This window comes from Micromesistius poutassou (assembly GCF_964030765.1).
Source record: "Micromesistius poutassou genome assembly, contig: SCAFFOLD_4322, whole genome shotgun sequence".
NCBI classification, from domain to species: Eukaryota; Metazoa; Chordata; class Actinopteri; order Gadiformes; family Gadidae; genus Micromesistius; species Micromesistius poutassou.
In genome coordinates, this window is record NW_028180469.1 from 2691 (window position 1) to 22831 (window position 20141).

Below are 20141 nucleotides of genomic sequence, written 5' to 3' on the forward strand. Positions count from 1 at the left end.
CGCCGCCTTTGTGCGCCGCATTCCTCCCCGGCTCCAAAACAATATCATTTACAAACAAGTGCAAACACGGAGACGAACGCTGGCTCTCTGCGACGGAGAGGAAGGCATTGTAACCGGGGCATAACAAACGCAGGTAGGTTCTCTGTTTGGCTAGGTGTCCCACAGGCACACGCGGGACCGCGCGACCACACACACACACACACACACACACACACACACACACACACACACACACACACACACACACACACACACACACACACACACACACACACACACACACACACGAGAAGGGTATGATGTAGAGTGATGCCCGTGCATTGAATGCACATTGCCTTTAGACGTCAAAAGCATTGTCAGAGTCTAACACCGAGGCGAAGAGAAAACAATGTGAAGTGGAGTAAGTTCAACAAGATAAACAGAGCCAAGTCATGCTCCCTCAGTTTGCCAAGATTAGACCTAGAATTAAGATACCAAGTGGGGGTCTGCATTGCCCGCACCACCCCCTGCTGATCACCCGCAGAGCCCCTTACCCTCAGGGCCTGGCTGTATGGCCCGATGTTGGCTGGAGCCCAGTGGGACAGGCTCTGGACATGGAGGGCCTCTCTCTGGATGATGAAGCCGTCCTCTAAGGGTTGGCTGCAGTGATGGAGGAGGCAGTCCATCTGGAGCAGCTGTCCGCCGGCCAGAGGAGCCTGGACACACACCCTGGGATGGGGGGAAGGGGAGTTGGAGAGATGGCATGGTTGAGTGGCAGACATGCAGATGGACACAGAAGACGTGTCAGAGCTGGGGTTCACAAAGAATACACTGACTTAATCTGTTTGTTAAGTAGGCCGATGCATGTAGACTTGACTCATGAAAACGATGTTAAATATTATTATAGTAGTCGAGTGAAGTTAAGTCAATGTTATTTTTATAGCCTATAATCACAGTTGGAGTCTCAAAGGGCTTCACATATTTAATGACAACCCTCTAAGCGTAGCCCTCCAAAGAGAAAGGAAAAAGTCCTTTGATTATCATGGGAGAAACCTTCCTAGTAGTGTCGTTAAACTTAAATAAGGTGAATAAAATTTGTGAACAAGGATTGAAGAAACATGGGGGCCACAATGTATGTGGTGGTTGATGTTTTCTTTACCTGGATGGCGGGTTGACACCAAAGTGCTTCTTGTATATGGTGTTGAGAGCAGCAAAGTCCTCCATGTGTCGAACATACAGGTGAACCAGGACTATGTGACTCATCTGCCAGCCCTGGCTGTCCATCTCAGCTTGGGGCCACAAAAGGATATAACATGACATTACATTGTATCCCTGACCAAGCAGCCCAACCGCTACCTGACAATTACTGAGAAACAGCAGCACAATATCTTACTGCGGAAAAAAATGCCTTCTAATAAACTTTAAAGTAATAGTAGTAGTAGTGCATTACTGTTGCCCATTAACAAGCCAGCGCTAACAAAGCTTATCAAAACCTGTGGTTTGTTGTATTAGAAAACACATCTTCAGTAAAGCCGCAAGCATGCCCTAAACGCCGGCAGTGACCAGCGTACCAAACATTTTCTGTTTAATAACAATTTTTAACAGATACTTTCAATTTAGTCGTCGGATATGAATATCAAAAAGGAAAAAAACAAACAGACATATTCCTCCTCATTATTTCTTTGACATTCGGTCTATATTTTTCCATATGCACATGTGTTAGGTTTGCTGTGTTGATATTGCTTTGAACTGGGATTTTTCTTTTTTTTGTTGGTTCGCTTTGGTAGACAGGCACACGTTGTGCACACAGAGGCATTTTGCGGATACAAACACAACGCAGAAGACTCAAAAGCGAGCCCTTTCTCGCTACAATCACGCACAAGAGCTCCGAGTTTGTTTTTCCAGTGCAGACACCAGCATATCGGCGCACTTCACCCCTCACACAAAGGGGTGGTTCATTAAATATTAACTTGTTTAATATTGTCTCTGCCCTGTGAAGGCGCTTTCAGCCCCAGCTCTACCATAAACATTAAATATGCTTTTCATCTTTTTGCTTCTCTGGCTCCATCCCCAAAAAATGAAAGAAAGAGTGCAAAACTAAAGACTAGAGTTTCATGTATAAAGGGGTGCAGTTTTAAAATTCTGCGGGGCAGAAAACGATAACCAAGCCAACATGGTGGTTATTTTGTGGTGGTGCACGTGTGCGTGCGTGTGTGTGGGTGATTTGAAGTGTCTGTCTCTGCTTCGCGACATGCCCTGCCATCTGGACTGGGGCAGTATTCGTATTCTTGGTATGCTTACTCTAAAATAGCAGTCATTTTCAGTCAAGAATATGCACCGTTGTTAGAATGCCTCATCAAGAGTGTCTTTCTAACCAAGAAAGGAGAAGGAGAAAAGAACCAAGGGGGGGGATATATTTAAATAACCCATGGTTTACCCCCCATGGTCAATCCCCAAGTAGTAGTTTATTTTCTTTTGGAGTGAGGACATCTCAATCTCAGTTTGCTATCTATATCAGCATTTCTAGCCTCGGCGACCACACTTGTTTCCTTAAGTCACGACCCAAAAATAATTTCTATAAAAACATTTTCCACCATTCATCTTAAACCAATCTTCACCATCAGCATTATAATTTCACCAGTGTGGATCTCACTTTCACTCACGGTCCACCTTTGTGGTCACTGGACCCAGCAGCTTAGATCCACCCACTCTTACCTCGCAGCAGGCTGAAGGCTGCGTTGGTCTGGGCCTGGATCCCGGCCTCTGGAATCTGCTGCCCGGTGATGCCGGTGATCCACTGATACCCACTAGTGGTCCTGGGTGACCAGGTGGGAGACAGCCCTGCAAGAACATCCAACAGGGAGAAGGAGTGAGTTTGTGTGTGTTTGCATGAGAGATGTGTGTGTGAGGGGCTTGCGTGTGTGTTTGTGCGTCTGTATTTGCTTGTGTATTGTACGTGCGTGTTTGTTGGGCATACGTGTGTGCGTGTGAGGGAGGGTTGGATGTAAAAGGGTGTGTGTGTGTGTGCGTTGGGGGAGGGGTTGAAGAAAGGGAAGAAATTCATGCATGACAAAATTACACCAGAGGGTAAATGATTTCAGAAAACTGTCATAAATGTTGCCGACATGAGAGACCCTGTCAAAAAAGAAAAAGGCCAATCAAACATGCTAGCGCATCATGGCACTGGTCACACCTAGCCATGTCAAACAACACACACATATGGACTGTTATCTTGTGTATAACACACATACACACATTTATGTTGATGTACACATACACACGCACACACACACACACATGCACACGCACACACAAACACATATATGCAGATATTCACACACACACACACACACACACTTACACCTCACAACGTATAGATCTCACCATGGCCCTGCTGACAAGCGAGGCCACAATTTGATGCAAATTCCTGCCGCTTGTCTGGCGCTTGATCAGCATATTCCACCTCCTCCGTCTTGTTGTCACGGGCCTCCTGGCAAGGACAGCCAGCGCGGGCCACGGGGTCCGCCACCGCCCCCTGCTCACAGCGACGGGGGGGGACGCAACCACAGAGGGGAAGAGACACACATCAGTCCCAGAGAAGAGTTCAGCCTTTTAGCCGGGAAAGACAGAGCGATGTATGGTTAGACGTCGCTGTTCAATTAAGTTTTTGTAAGAAGAGAATGATGGGGTGGGGTGGGGGGGGGGGGGTCGGTTATGAGTGTGACAGGAGCTGTGGCTATCGTTGTGGCAAATAAATAAAAGGAACGCATGCTAACGGTAAGCATGCTTTGGGTGGATAGAGCGACAGTTTTTCCCCGATACTGAAAACTCAATCACGCCGCGTGTCAATCTAAAGCGTATGACTAGCGGTGCGAGACCGGGCTTTTTATTCACCAAATTTATTTATTTATTGTTTATTTATACATGGCGCCAAACACCCCCTATTTCCTTTTCTCTAAATAACAACTCATTAGCATTCTGGGCAGCATCCGAATTACCTGCCAAATCCTTCAGAGGCATCACCCGTTAAAATACATATTTCATATTTCAACCCCCCCCCTACCAGAACCTACCTAGCCTCCCACCAACTGCTGACTCCCCCTCTCATCTGCTGTCAACTGCATTAGTTCATATGATAATCAAATTAATTATACTTCACCCCCCACCAACCTCTCTCTCTCGCTCTCTCTCTCTCTCTCTCTCTCTAACAAACAACAACAACAAAAAAAAGCTTGACTAGCATTAACGGAGGGCAAATGACGGCGGCTCTGCCCCGCCTTCCCCCGCTCTCCAACCCCCTGCGCCGGGCGCGGTTTCCCCTAGTGCCAGTGTCACCACCGATCTGTCACCCTGACGAGAAGAGCTTCAGACTGCTGTGCACCAGGGCAGGTTCTCCCCTGGTCCTCCACCCCCCCCCCCACCCCCACCCCCCCCCACACACACACACACACACACACCACACAACCACCCACCACCCACTCTCCCTCCCCATCCTCCCATCCCAGCCCCTGGATTGCACTGCTCTTGCCCCCCAACCTCGGGAAGGAGGGAGTGGAGAGGAGGGATACAGTGGCTGTGTGTGTGTGTGTGTGGGGGGGGGGGGGAGGAGGGGGGGAGGCAGGGAGTAGAGAATGTATAGCTTCAGGGAGTTAGACTTGGGGGTCAGTGAGGTTGTGTTGGGGGAGGAGGTTTTTTCCGTCCACAACACATCACCTCCCATGGCCCGGCAAAGTTCATTAAAAGGCTGTAAACTTAAACACACACACACACACACACACACACACACACACACACACACACACACACACACACACACACACACACACACACACACACACACACACACACACACACACACACACACAAACGGCAACTTCCCTTACAAACAAACACACACAAATACACAGAAGATTGCATATTGTACACAACACATGAACACATGTGCACTGACACACACACATGCTGTGACCAGGAGTGAGCGAGAGGCTTGTGGCCACACTCCACTAGCATGCCCTCGGCCCACCCACTCCACCCCATCCCCACCGTGGCACCACCCCACCATCACCACCACCACCACCAGCAGCATTGCACCGTCCAACGCTGCCAGGGACCTTCATCAGAGGCTAGATGCGCTATTAAAACGGACAGCTCAGACCATAACGGCCATGACTGCAAATAACCGAAAAACCACCGCACTCTCCTCAATCTCTGGGCCTTTGCACAGGAAATGAAGTATGCAAACACAAAGCAGAGGAGGGTCCGAACTTCTGCACTGCAACCGCCCACCCCCAACCCCCCTCTTCTTCTACAACCCTCTGGAACAGAACTCTAGTGTCTAACGCCAACCACCCCCCTTTCCAGCCACCCCCGACCCGCCATGCCCCGGCCCGTGCCCTGGGTCCGCTTAGCCCGCTACCTTAATGCAAAGCGTCTTAATGTGAGCCGACATGTATATTAGGCCGGGCCTCGTTTGGGGCGGCAGTGAATATTGCAGACGTCAAATGTAGGCCATGTGGGGAAAGAGGAGAGCGCGAGAGAGAGAGAGAGAGAGAGAGAGAGAGAGAGAGAGAGAGAGAGAGAGAGGCTCAGAGCTGGAGAGAGACAGAAAGAGCGAGACAGAGGGAGTGGGAGGGAGAGAGAGACAGACAGACAGACAGAGAGACAGAGAGACAGAGAGGGGGAGGGAGAGACAAAAGAGAGAGAGAGAGAGAGAGAGAGAGAGCGGGAGGGAGGGAGCGAGGGAGCGAGGAAGAAAGAGAAAGAGCGCAAGAGGGGTTGGGAGGGAGAGAGAGAGAGATGCTTTTCTATCTGCCTTCCATTCAGTATGTAATCATCTCTCTCTCCTGCTCTCATCTCTATGACAAAGTTATCAGGCACTAGCGGGGAATATAACAGTTTTGTACTTGGATTTGCGGGATTAAAACACCCATCAACCCCACACACCCCCTCCCCCCCACTACTCCAACAGCTCAAACTTCTTCAAGTAGAATGAATGCTTCCACATAGACTGGCATTGAACAACACTGTTGTGTGCACAGAAAGTTGTGTTCCTGGCTGTGTGTGTTTGCCTTCTTGTCTCTCCGAAGTGGGGAACTCACGGTGTGTTTGTTCTCGACGTGCATCTGGGTGAAGCGCAGGTAGCCGACCGGAGCGAAGGCATCTGCCGAGTGGATGACTGTCTCCATCGCATCGCTGCACAGAGTAACACACGGACGTGGAGGAGAAGACGCTACAAAATTCACTGTCCAAAAGTTTTGAGAGGCGAGGGTAAACTTCATAGACAGGCAAACTACACTCACTGTACGTGACCATCTTTTCTTGTCTGAATGACTATTTTCTTATGAAATTATTACTAATATGTTATAATTTTTTTCTTTTTACATGACCAAAAGACACAGAAGTTACCCATCTGCTTGTGTGACTTTTATTCTACTTTTTATTTTATCCTTTTTGATAAGAAGACTAATTGCATAATGTCAACCTTATTATTTAACCGTATATATTCAAAATGTACATCTCCACAAATCTACGTGACTAGTTTTCTCCTACTAATGTGACTACTTAATTGTACTCTATTGTGGCTATTTCCTTCTACTTACATGACTATTTTCTTCTTGAAAAGAGGACAGTCAAGAGTGAATGTCTCATACTCTCCACCTTCACCACATATATGGACGCCGTATTTTTCGGATAGCTACACCGCAAAGAAACAATGACAAAACATTGTAGCCTTGAAACCATTAAAGAACATTAGGAATAACTCCAGAAAATACAATAAATAACTAATTAAAAAATGTAATTATTTAATTTCCGAAATGCCCAAATATTTACACTGAGAGAAAATGGAGACTGTTTTTTTTTAAAGTTAATTAATAACTTCCAATGACCAATTACCTGTCTCAGATAAGGCTGCATGTCTGCCAACTGTTTCCCCAAGTGTTTGTCAGGATCCAGGCCTGGTATCAATGAAACAGATAAACAGACATCACACACACGCCACAATATACAAACACACACACACAGATGGAAACATGCGCATGGAGGGAAGAAATGGAACACACCCTTTGTACACAACGAGAGAGAGAGAGCGAGAGAGAGAGAGAGAGAGAGAGAGAGAGAGCGAGAGAGAGTATAAAAGTGAAAGACAGAGAGAATACTATGGGGAGAAAGAGAGAGCGAGAGAGAGAGACATTTGATCAACATCAAGAAACGTAAACGTGCATGCCAGATCTATTTGTTTGACTTTGCGAGTCATGTACACAGATCTCTCCGGGTAAGGGCAACAGTTTTGGGTCTGTGGCCAAAGCCTCCCTCATCATGTTTCCCCCTTTGAGAACGTTATCATTGGGGAATGGATCATGTTTATTTACCTTCTCCCCTCGCCACCTCCTGCCCAGAAGGGGTGTGGAAGAGCCTCGGAGGCCTGGGAAGAGAGCAGCAGCAGTGGAAAAGGGAAGGGCGACGCGGGGTCTTTATCCTTCAGTCCCACTCATGCACTTTATCGCTCAATCTCTGACATATTCCATGTCCTTGATTCTCCAAATTGTTCCCGTGTAATTCCCCATCAAATCCGATTCAAACACCTTTTTTGGCCACGCAGTCCGGTTCATGTGTTCAATTACAGGATCAAATGAATCATAAGGTGAGAATCCCTCCCTTTGCCCTGACAACCCCAAAGGTCAATGTGTCATCCCTGGTTGTCCCATGTGGAAGTAGGCATGGGGGGAGGCATGAGTGTCGGGGTGGATGGGTCTGAATGGGATGGATGGAAGAAAGAGTGTTGACAGTTTAACCAGTTTAACTTTAACCACCCCTCTCTCTTGCTCACTGTAGAACCCAGTGTTCTAGGGGGAGGGGAGTTAAGGGAGAAAGGGAGAGAGAGAGAGAGTGGGTGGGTGGAGAAAGAGGGTGTAGATGATGGGGTGAATAAAGAAGAAAAAGAAGAAGAAGCCCTTACTCTCTTCCCAGGGGATCTATGGTCTTTAATTAGTGTGAGAATATCTAATCTCGACATTGTCTCATCTTAACCCTGCCACAAAGGTAATGAGGAGAGGAAGAGAGGGAGAGAGAGAGGGAGAGAGAGAGATAGAGCGACAGAGAGAGAGAGAGCGTGTGAGCAAGAGAGGGTAGGGGATGAGAGCATTAAAATTCCATCCTATTTAAATAGCCCCTTTAATTAGTCATGCCTTTTAACACATTTTAATGATTGGCTTCAAATTGCTAGGGGATGTCGCCTTTTCTTTAATGTGTTCATTAACTTTCCTTCTCTTAAATAATACATGCTACATGATTTGATATTTACGGGCGGGATGATAGAATTACATGTGAAGGAAGCCCGTTGGTGAAAATGACGTCCGAATGACGTGCCATTCAAACGATAGAATCTGTCCCAAGGAACACTTAACACTTGTACGAGTGTCTCCTAATTGACGTCCTTGATTGACTAAAAAGGTTAACACAACTGTTGTGGAGATGGAGATGGGTGCAATGAATCCACGAGGGACCACTGCCGTTTTACAGGAAGGAGGAGAACGACTTCCCGACCACCAACCCATATAAGTCTCCCCCAAATCTAGCAGCATTCATTTGCATGATCTCCCCATCGCCGTCTCCTTTTCGACCCGTTTAACAACTTGACCTAAACCCAATTACCTAACCTCATTATGCAACATTAAACCCAAATAAGCCCACTAGAAGCGGCCATTAGTCTGCCAATCGAGACGGCAAAGACCACACTTTGGCGGAGAGAATAGCGTCATTTAGGAAGACCGAGAGGAATGGCTGTCCTTTTAAAAAGGCTATTTTTTATCCTGTGTTATTCTATAAAACCGCCATTAAGAGGTGGTGAACTTTTAAAACAAGACTCATGTAATGAGAAAGTACATCTCGCTTTACTGCCTCATCATAAGTTGTTGGGCTTATCAAGGAATGAAGTCTAGCCTAGAAGGCATTTAATAAAAATTATATCTTGCATGTGTTGGGAATAGCCATTTATGTAAAATAATCATAGTGCAAAAATGTAGGAAAATACAATTGCTGCATTGTAAAGATAAAAGTACTACAATTGAATAATAAGCCTGAGTCCGTTGAAAGAACAACTCATTCATGAAATACAAGGCTTTTAAAGATGAAAAGATGAACTCTGCAGTCCATTTCCCCCTTGTTGAAATTCAATGGCAATTATTTGGTGGGCAAAGCCTTTGACTAATGCTTTTTAGCAAGCCTGATTGGCTTGTGCCTACCTTTAACAGGTCGATTTATGTAAGCCAGTGGCAGCAGGCAGCCCATTTAATTGAAAGTAGATCTGAATTTGCCCAGGCTCTGATATATACACTGAGCCTAATGCTAAATTAGAAGCTGGAGGAGATTTGAGATATTGTAGAGTAGAGTATCATCGACATACAGGAGTTGTCTTTAGATCTTGCATGCTGACTGACGGAACACCTTTAATCCTCACTTCTGAGAGAAAAGGCAGAGAAAATTGGATTTACGGTGGGTAACATTTCGGCTTTTAAATGCAAGAAATAGTCATTTCCCTGGTGGAAGGTGAGCTACATCAGAAAAAATGCTTTCAAAGACCTTTGGCAAAACAATAGTTTTTCACCATCACCCAATCTTAATCTCGAAAAGAAAAGAAAATAGCAGAAGAAACTGTAAAGGATGGCGCATGCACACAAACAAAAGATGTTAAGAGGAAGCACTACTTTGGAAGACTTTAGAAAATAACAAAGTTCAATCCAATCTCCTATCTCCTTAAATAGCATCTTGTAATACATTTTGTTCAAAGTTGTTCAGGCTTAAAAAGTACTTCACTCACTGCATGATTTTCTAAAGCCCTGGGGGTCTTATCCCACTTGAAGCCACTTTTCCTAGATACTGTTATACAATAGCTTGTTATCAGTCACAATCAAATAAAGATTCCAAACCACAACTATTGGTAGTTTGTTCTACGGTTTGCACCTACAACTTTTCCTTTACAGTAGGATGTATCTATTCAGTGGCACTTTCTGTTGAATTTTAAGTGTTCTGCATTGTGCTGACGATGTGTCGTTAGGAACAACTTATCTCGTTGTATGTTCACATCTCCAGAGAACTAATCAGATTGGTGAGTACTGAACAAAAGATGATCCATAACTAAGGTCTTGAAATAATATCAAACAAGTCTGCCATTATTGTAGTCCTGATTTGAAACAGATTGCATTAAGACGGCTTCAATTTAATTTGTGACCATTTAAACATTCATACCCAGACACCGATGGGGAAACTGCAATCATTTCACCTAATTTAATTTCTTTCAGATAACAGAAAAGTTGTCTGCAGCAGTATAATCGCATCAAATCGTATGGTATATGGCCACCCTAAAGGGCCTATAAAAAAGCCTATATTTGAAAGGGAATAGAATAATATTTCCAATGAATGATATGGGTAGTAGGTTGAAAATAATACCATAGAATCCATAATATTTAAGAGGTGTGCAATTACACAGTGCCGTTAAAAACCAGTTAGTTCGATAAAAAAGTAGCAGAACCAATTCAATGATTTTCTAGGCTGAGCTAAATGAGGATATACGTATATATTGCGGAAAAATGTATAAATGATCATAGCTTCTACCATTTGTTCATTTGATCATTAACCCTTGAACTTACTTGATGACTCTGTTCAAAGACATTAATGTTGGCAGGGAATGGGCCAAGGTGAGGGTTAACAGAACAAATAGGTATGATGGATGCCTTGAGACATCAAAAACCAAGGAAACAATCCATCTATTGTGCATCGCTTTGACCCAAAAACAGGGTTTGCTAGTGGGCAATTAATGACACTTTGTCCTAATGCTAATCTGAAATCATGAAATACCAGCAGCAAACAAACAAATAAATAAATAATAGTAAAACAGATTAAACATCATTTGTATATTTGTGTTGTCCTTGATGATGGAAAAAACTGCAACATTGATTTATAATGTTCTCTATAATTACTAAATTAAAACGCAATTAACCCGCACTCTGGGCAGGAGGCTGAAAAGAGAATGTGACCCGAGCCAAGGTTATCCTGTAGCACCTCAAGCTACTAATTCATCACTGCTGCCACTGTCTTTCTTTGCTTTGTTTGGATTGCCACAGAGCTTCACTACCATACCAGTTAACAATAGATGCCAGAACATTACTGTCAGGTGTACATTTCAATAACAGGTCTTTAAAATTAGTTGAAAGACTACTGAACGGAAAAGCATATTGTTTGTGCATATTGTTCGTTCAGGACTTTTTCCTTCTTTAGTATGCAGTCATTTACCGCACAGTTATTTATGCAGTGAATATTTGCATACATTTCGGTCTATAATATACGGCTTTGGCGACTACTGTATTATCACTTTCATCTTCATTCATTCTGCTGTAACACACAATGTACTTTGACTAAAAACATAACGTTACAGGTATGCATGTGCATTCACAAAGGTAATCAAAAATGTGAAATACATTGCACGTGATGTTAATTGTATTATTAGCGGCATTCAATTTCAATCAATTAGCATGGCGGCGGCTCAAACGCTGTATGGAGGCAATAAAAAATATATATCTACGCAACAACCCTCTCCCTCTGAACACAAAGGGGAGCGTTTGCGGAGAGCAGCAAAGATCACGCAGTGATAAAGGGCTTCCGACGGATCAGCCTTGATTCCACACACGCCAATTATATATGTAGCTAAGGACCAATTAACTGCTGGAGGAGACGCTGAACCTGCAACCCCGGAGCCACCTGCGCTAATCAATCAATTAACTAATTACATGAATATTTAACGGTCCCGTTTGGAATCGCCAATTACCATGCTTGTAAATGATGTATGATGACGAGATAATGCCGAAAATACGAATCCCTGGTTGTTCAGGATGTTTTGGTATTTCTCTGTTATGTCTGCATCTATTCCGCCAATTAGAGGTGACTTCTGACATCCTGATGCGATCAACCTTTTCAGGAAAAGTTCAGACGTCACAACAAATGCATTTCCGCATCTTCAAAGACAGGAATTTTCCCTATCTCTGTGTGGGTTTAAGGTTGCCATTGTTATTAAAAATGAACACTACAAGAGAATTTACTTCGAAGATAATCCTGCGTTTGGACAGCTGTCTTTTCACTCCTCGGATTTGTCATCTTAAAATAACCATTTTCTTTTATTTCTTGATCCGTTCACCATTCATTTTCATCCCTCTTCTTAAGTCGGTAACGAAGGAATACTAAGCTCCTCTAGACTAGTTCTAGCAAACAAGAAGAAACCCATATTACTCAGTCCAAACACCACAGGATATCATGAGCTACTTTGGCTGCCATTTCAGATGTGGCTTTAACCTTTGCCCTGCAAGACTTGTTCTTTATCTCCCACTGAGGTCCGTGCAAGTAAATCCTTCCAAATCTCTCCCTCTCGCTTTCTCACAAAAACACACACACACACACACACACACACACACACACACACACACACACACACACACACACACACACACACACACACACACACACACACACACACACACACACACACACACACACACACCTAAGGCCTAGGGGTACGCCCCTCTGTCAGCCAATCTCCCCAAAACAGCACACCTCACTGCTCAGACCTGCTCCCGCCAAAGCTGCAATTATGTGAGTGGTGCCTAAAGTGCCCTGGGCTCCCGCAACCCTATTCACTTCTCTGCTTTCTAATTACCCCCCGCCCCGGGATAGGTGAGGAGTCAGGGTGATAAGATCTTTCTTTCTCTACCTGTAGCCAAAACACATATTCAGACACACGCGCATGCACGTGCACTCTCACGCTCTCTCTCTCTCTTCCCCCCCCCCCCCCACATCGTAGAAGCCCTACAGCTAGCTAAGATAGACATTCCGGTACACCTGAGGTAATGCTTCTTTGTAATTGTAATATGGGGGCAGGGGAATTGCAGAATATGTGCGTTCTGGGGATTTTTGTCAAAAACGAGAAGTCATAGGGTTCATTGAGTGCCTCATTTTCAGAACAGACAGTTGACTTTAAAACAAAAGGGTCAACCAACTTCACTCATTACCGTTTATAATTTACCATTGCTTCAATGGGTGTAGGGCATTCCAATTAGAGTAATAGATGTCATAGATCATAGTCATAGATGTCAAACGCTCAATGTGAACAATGCAACAAAGTAAAAAAATAAATCTAAAAATAAATATTTGGGCACAATCATCCTATGTTGAAACATTGGTCGCAAACAAATGTCACACTATTCTTTTAACAAACAAACCATGACAAGGCCTTGGGCAAACTTTGATAATCATTGTGCCATTCATTAAACCATCAAAAAATAAATCTGACGGATACAGCGCAAAGGATTAATGGGTGGTGGCCCATCCTAGGCATTCCTTTGTGTAGCTCATATCTCGTTCATCTCATCCACGGTGTTGACAGACATGCAGACAATCCTGAATTTGTTCCGCGGGTCATCGGTCTCGCCGAGACCTCTCCTTAACAGGTTGCAACCAAAGGCGACAACAAGCACTTAAGGAGCACGTAAACAGTGTCTGCATCGTGATCTATCGCCACGCGCGGTTTGAAAATGAAAAAAGAAAGACTCTTTTGTGGCTGTAATCATCATTTATCACCGCCGTGGTCAAAGGAAATCCGTACCCCCAGTCAAGTAGATACAGGTTAGAAATACCCCCACCGTGTACCCACAAAAAGAAGGAAAGAAAAACTCTCTCTCTCCCTCTCGCCCTCTCTCTCTACTCTTCTGTTATTCTGTAATCCAATCCCTCTGTCCTCCGGCTCCAAAACAGGTAGGTAGACAGAGTAGATGACAGCCCCATTAACCTCACCTCTGAGTGCCAGGGAGACACATGGAAAAAGAAGCAGATGAATAAGAAGGTAAATGAGATGTATTAGATTTTAATCTGCACTTCACGGACCACAAAGGTGGAGTTATGCACAAGCCCGAGTACAGAATGCTGGTTGGAGACAATGGCTATGCGCGCCGCGCTTATTGACAGGTTTCATTAGCGGTGCGGTGAAATCACTCGCAATCCACGCAATCCATTTTCAAACTGACTATGCATTACCCCCCTCCCCCCAATCCCCCCATTCATCCCCCCCCCCCTCCAACCCCCCCTTTCAGACCCCGACAGTTACCTCCTCCTCCTCTCTCTTTGCCTCTTATCTTTTCATATTGTTCTCTGGCTGAATGCTCTCGCCGCTGGCACAGGTCTCAGCGTCAGCGCTAAGCCTTAGATTAATGATTTGGGCATTACTTTCCCTCTCGCTCCTCTGATTACAAACAGCACCGCGACTTCGCCCCCCCCCCCCCCCCCCCCTCCCTCCTATCTCTCTCGCTCACCCCCACAGTCTCTCGGCCCTTTCATCAGCGAAGAAGAAAGTCGGTCTTACCGTGGCGGGATTTTGTTCCTTTTTTTTTTGGGCCATGAAAGGGCAGGGATTAAGTAACCAAACGTTAAGAGTACGAGAAGGGGACGTCGGGAGCGACTACAACCTACGCACCGCCACTGTCCCGAGAAAAGGGAAGGACGACGGTTTGCATAAGAGATTGGATTTTGGTATCGGTAAACGTTTTTTTTTGTCTTTTTGTAGTCTGAATACTATTGACCAATAACGTTAGAGTTTTGGTTGAATGCACCCAAACTGTATGGAGGGCAATAATCTCGAAACCCAGTGGCTATCAACTGACAACGATTTAGTTTTTTATAAGCTTTGATATCTGGTAATAGAGATAAGCCGAAATGTGGTCTGGATCTGAAACACCTAACAGAAACATCAGACTCTGTAATTGTGAAACAATCCGGTTGTAGACGTCATCAATCAACTCCGATTCCATTCTTGCGGCTTGTGTTGCTAATCGGACTGCAAAACAATGACCGGCGCATGGAAGTCGAAGTCGTGGCCCGGATATCTGTTATCCGGCTACACCAGAACCCCCAGAAATATTGCCAGTAAATCGTCGTCGCCGATGGTTTCTGAGATATGGGCGTGAGAGTGACACGAACTGACCGAAGGAGGCTACTTTGATGAGGATGGCGTGGAGGCCGGAGGAGATCATGTCGGACAGCAGGGAGTCCTGGTCGCGGCGCCACATGTAGGCCAGGGACTGCAGGCCCAGACGCAGACACCTGCGGGAGGACGGCAGCATGTGACATAAGAGTTGATCACGTTTGAGTATCTGCTAGGGGCCAGGGTAGTCTAGTGATGTCTAGTCCTGCTCCCAGGTGAAAGGTTCTGGGTTCAATCCCCAACGTCCACAGAATACCTGTATGCAATCCTTGAGCAGTACGCATGACCTCTACGTGCTCCTAAATGACCTGTAGCTAAAAAAAACCCACATTGGACTTGGAAAGAAGCGTGTGATTAAATGACTCAATAGTAATCGGCTGAGGTCACAATGATTGACGTGTCAACTGTAGGCTCTTCAACTTTCTCCACTTGTGGGCAGGCCGGCCCTTTGATAGTGCCACAGACCACACTCCCACACACTGACTATTGTCTGAGAAAAGGCAAAGGAGTAATTATCCTGAGAAGGCACCATTTTAAGCTTTACTTGTCTGGCGCATTAACGTGTGTCAAACACGCACATACACGTGCGCACAGGTACACCGGTCCGTGCAGGTAACCAGAGTCGCAACAGGTCAGAGGCTGAGAAGACGCCTTGAGGTGTGTGTGTGTGTGTCTGTGTGTCTGTGTGTGTGTCTGGGGTGAGTAAGTGGGAACAAAGGTTGATTGACAGCAGGATTTGTTCATAAGCAGAGAGCTCTGTGGTTTTGTTGGAAATATAAGACAGGAGACACTTGTGCTACCATGCTTCAAATTGCACTGGTCGGTCTCGAAGGTCGAGAACAAGGAAGAACAAAGAACAATGGCTTAAAAAGAAATGAGAAGAAAAGAGAAAAAAACACACACACAACTCTTATAATAGGTGCGCTAAACACTAGCCCTGTTGCAGTGCCACATAATTACACAGCACAATTGCATGCCTTGGAGGATTTACATTGACATTAACGGCCATATTAACACGCAGAGATGAAAGTTTTGAAACTCTGTTTTTAATCATTTTAAGGTTGAATAGTTGAGCGACACAATGGGTCTTATCATGGCCCTCCAATGTTTTCGTTGGTTGATTTTCTTTATATATCATCATTTGTAAATAATTACGTATTGACATATATTCATAGAGAAGGTGTGAGTGTGTGTGTGTGTGTGTGTGTGCGTGCGTGCGTGCGTGCGTGGGTGCGTGGGTGCGTGGGTGCGTGCGTGCGTGTCATACTTACACATTTTCCACGCGGACCCTCTGGTAGTCGGACAGAATGGCCCCTACAGACACTGCCTCCACAGCTTCTTTTTCCTGTCAGGACAGGCAGAGGAAACAGGGGAAGAGCCTTTCTTCAAACACTGTTCCACTGTCATTCCCACGGAGACAGATAAAGGAGATGAGAGATGCATCAATCATCATCCATCAGCGCAACGCACCCGTTTGCTGTAAACAATATGGCAAGGTGCAAAAAAAAAAAAGAGGAAACATTTCAATATTACATGCTGACAACAAGTCCATTATCACATTGTCAGGAAGTAAACATTCAAAGTGTGATTCTGTGTGTGGTTAGTTTGGATTTGATTAAGATAACTTTTTTCAGTTATTGACATTAAAAGATCCCCCTTGCATTCAGAAATTCTGTGTATCCATGAGGGGCATTGTGTGTTCTAAATATATAAAACACAAATATAAATAATAATAATAATAATAAGTATTAAGATAAACTTGTTGTGATACACCATCACATTTAGGAGATTGTATAACAGAGAAACACAATTTTGATAAACGACTGCATTATATTCCGTCATGGTTGAATTACTGATAATAAAAACAACGGCACATGAACATAACTCACACACACACACACACACACACACACACACACACACACACACACACACACACACACACACACACACACACACACACACACACACACACACACCTGCGGCTTCATTAGAACATAACACAGGTTGTAATTAGAATGAGAGGCCAGGGTAGAGGCGGCATGGGGATGCACCGGTCTTTCACTAAATTACCTTGTAGCCATTATCAATTTCCCAGCCTACTGGTCCTCAAGATATCCCCCTCCCTGCTCCCCCGGCCCCTCCCCCTCCCCGCCATGGCCCCTGTGGTCCCTTCGTGCAATTTCTCTCTGCCTGATAAACATGCTGATTAAAGCGTACAGCGTGTAAACCTTTGATACTTTCCTAAATGAAATCCGTGCCCTGCCTGGGGCTTTTGTGCTGCGCTACGATGGGCCTGACACACAGATACACACATGCACGTGCACACACACACACACACACATATACACACACACATAAATATAGAAAAAAAATCCACACACTGCCCCAGCTACACGCAGCTAATCAGATAAAGGTGTGTGTGTATTTGTGTGTATGTGTTTGTAGTAGCCACAAAGCATCCTCGAGGCACGGTATGAGACTTGGACAGCACCCAAAAATGTACAGTTGGAGACGCACACACATGTATATTGTACACAGAGACAAAAAAAAATGACTTGACCTACAATTCGACTTTTGACAGGAAGATAAACACAACAGATTTACACATTGACTTGGAAATTCCATACTACTAAAAATCGAGCATATTTTGTAGTCAAAATCAATACAGTGACTGCAACTGAACCAGGTTGTTAACATTAACGCCGAAAAGAGCTACAAGAGATTCAAGCAAGTATTTCAAGGTACAGATTCACAAATATAAACTCTAAACCAATTCACTGATCATGCGCACTTCCTAAAGAGGCAAATTAGGAGTGAGAGATTTGGTGAAGTGGGGAAAGTATAAATAGAAAAAAAAAATAGAAAAAAAATAGAAATGAAACAAGGGGAAAAAAGGGGAAAACAAAAGACAACGACCCAAAGAGGACATTCTAGAGCATGGGAGGAGTACAACAGCGACTATTGCTAGGCATTGTCTTGCTCTCATTTCTAACTTGTTCTGTCCATTTCTCCCTCAGCATACTGTGGTGTTTATCAGACGAGGCCTCGGAGGTTTCCAGCCACACCAAAAGCGTGTTTTCCTTTCTCCTTCTTTCTCTCCCCACTTCACCACAGATACAATTATCACACAGACGGTAAATACCCCGGACCGATCCTCCCTACGATAACAAGAGGTTAGCTTTCGCAGCACGCACTACTTGTTTTCCAATGGAGGGGCTAACTGCTAAAGCCGTTTCACTGAGAGGGACTCATAGAGAGGCCCCGGAGAAAGGGAAGGTTATTTTTGGATATGATTTTGTTATGGTTGCCATTATGACTATCATCGGGAGACGGGGAGGAATGAGGAGCTTGCTAATGCTGCGCAAGACAAACTGAGACAATTTGATTGTGTGAATTCTAGACATACTTTCCGTCTACTGTGGGAAAAGCGTGTGAAGTAATTTAAAGTAGGAGGGGGGTGGGGGGGGGGGGGAGGAAGGGATGCATAAATCTGTGTGAATGCGTACCTGCAACCATGTGTACTCACGGCGTTGTAAAAAAAATACAAACTAAGACTTTATGCTAGTTGAAATATTTATCCAAATGCTTTACGGTCTGAATATTTGAAAAGGCTAAGAGGCGGCTTATGAACCACAGTATAATGTTCGATAAAATCTTTATGAGCGCTATCTGGCCCAAGTGGTGTTTTGACTGCGTTAGGGGGGGGATCTGGGTGAGGAGCAATGGCAACGATAACATAAATCAAGGCAGAAGGTCACCAGGACTACGCCAACCCACAAACCACATATCTCGTCTTCATGACTGCTGGCATGGGATCCCCGTTAAAATAAAACACAGAGAAACGTCCATCTTTTCCCTGTGATCTTGAGTCCGTTTTTCCCCCAGGTTGAACCCCGTTGAGAACCCCTCGATGGATCTTTAGGATCGGATCAGCTGTTCCAGGTACCATGAGGGTTTGGGGTTAATGGATGCCCACCCAGCATGACTAAATCCGGGCCTAAAGTGCAAGGCAACGATGAACTCCCCCACCACCACCACCACCAGCCTCCAAAGGAGCCGCGTCCCAGGCAGACTAAACAAAGGCCGGGTCCAGCCTCTTGCCTTCTTCCCTCTCCCACATAGACAGCCCAGCTATTAACGAGGATGTATAGCCCAGAGCAAAGCAGGCGCTCAGTCCCCCCAGCTCTGTCCATCAGGGTACTTAGCCCCATGCAGTCATTAACTTCTGTTACTAATTGTCAAATTCATTAAACTAATCCTTCCCCCGCATCCCGGCGTCTCCTGTGGAAATGGATGAAGCGGGTTGAGTTATTAAGATGTCAGCGACGGGGAAGATTAAGGCCGGCGGACATGCTCTACAAAGAAACGACACGGCCATTAAACTCTATTCCAAGGTAGCGCATAGTGTGTGATATATTTTAATTATATATATATATATATATATATATATACATGCGTCTTGCTGGTGGGGTGGAAGGGGAGGTGTAGTTTAAATGTATTTGCAGCCGGAGAGCACCCACCCCCCCCCCCCCCCCCCCCCCCCCCCCCCCCCCCCCCCCCCCCCCCCCCCCCCCCCTCGGTCAAGATTTGTATTTCTTGCCCCGGAGATACGAATACGGAAATCACGAGAGAACAAAAGTGTCTCTCGCGTGCGACTGTGACTATTAGATCAACTCAACTCCGGGGTTTTAGAGACAATTACGCCTCACACTCTGTCTGGGTAATATCCAACAGACAAAGCCATTAACGGCAACCAGGGCAATTAGAAACCCATAAAATATTAAAAATTCAATATTCATATTCACGTTGAATACATCAGAGGCCTCATTAGACCTCTCTCAATGGCTGTCACAATGAAGTCTTAATTATACACCCTAACAATGCGGGGCGACGTTTTGGAGAAGAAAGAAAAAAAAACAGTATCGCTCCCACTCCATCCAGTTCTTATTACCTACTTCTGCTGCAGCGGCTGACCTGAACGCCGCTGGATAACGCAAAGAAAGCCAGATCGTCCCTTCCTACGTTATAAAGTCAACCCTTTTTATACATCTAATCCAAAGTTGTTGACATGCTTTCCATCAAATTATTGCCCTTCCTGTGTATATGGCGTGCCTGAGCTTGATGGCCGGGAAGGCAGGCC

At 45.1% G+C, this 20141-nt stretch overlaps 1 protein-coding gene across 1 annotated transcript; it reads right to left on the minus strand.

Moving 5' to 3' along the window:
• Window positions 1–533: 533 nt before the first annotated feature.
• Window positions 534–16343, minus strand: LOC311370762 (uncharacterized protein; the record flags this gene model as incomplete). The annotated part of the gene is made up of 9 exons (XM_084489080.1): window positions 534–708; window positions 1139–1268; window positions 2695–2820; window positions 3364–3514; window positions 6078–6171; window positions 6579–6673; window positions 6874–6935; window positions 14999–15117; window positions 16270–16343. Coding segments are annotated over 9 exons (1026 nt in total), but the record flags the coding sequence as incomplete, so codon positions are not given.
• Between the last annotated feature and the right edge of the window lie 3798 nt (window positions 16344–20141).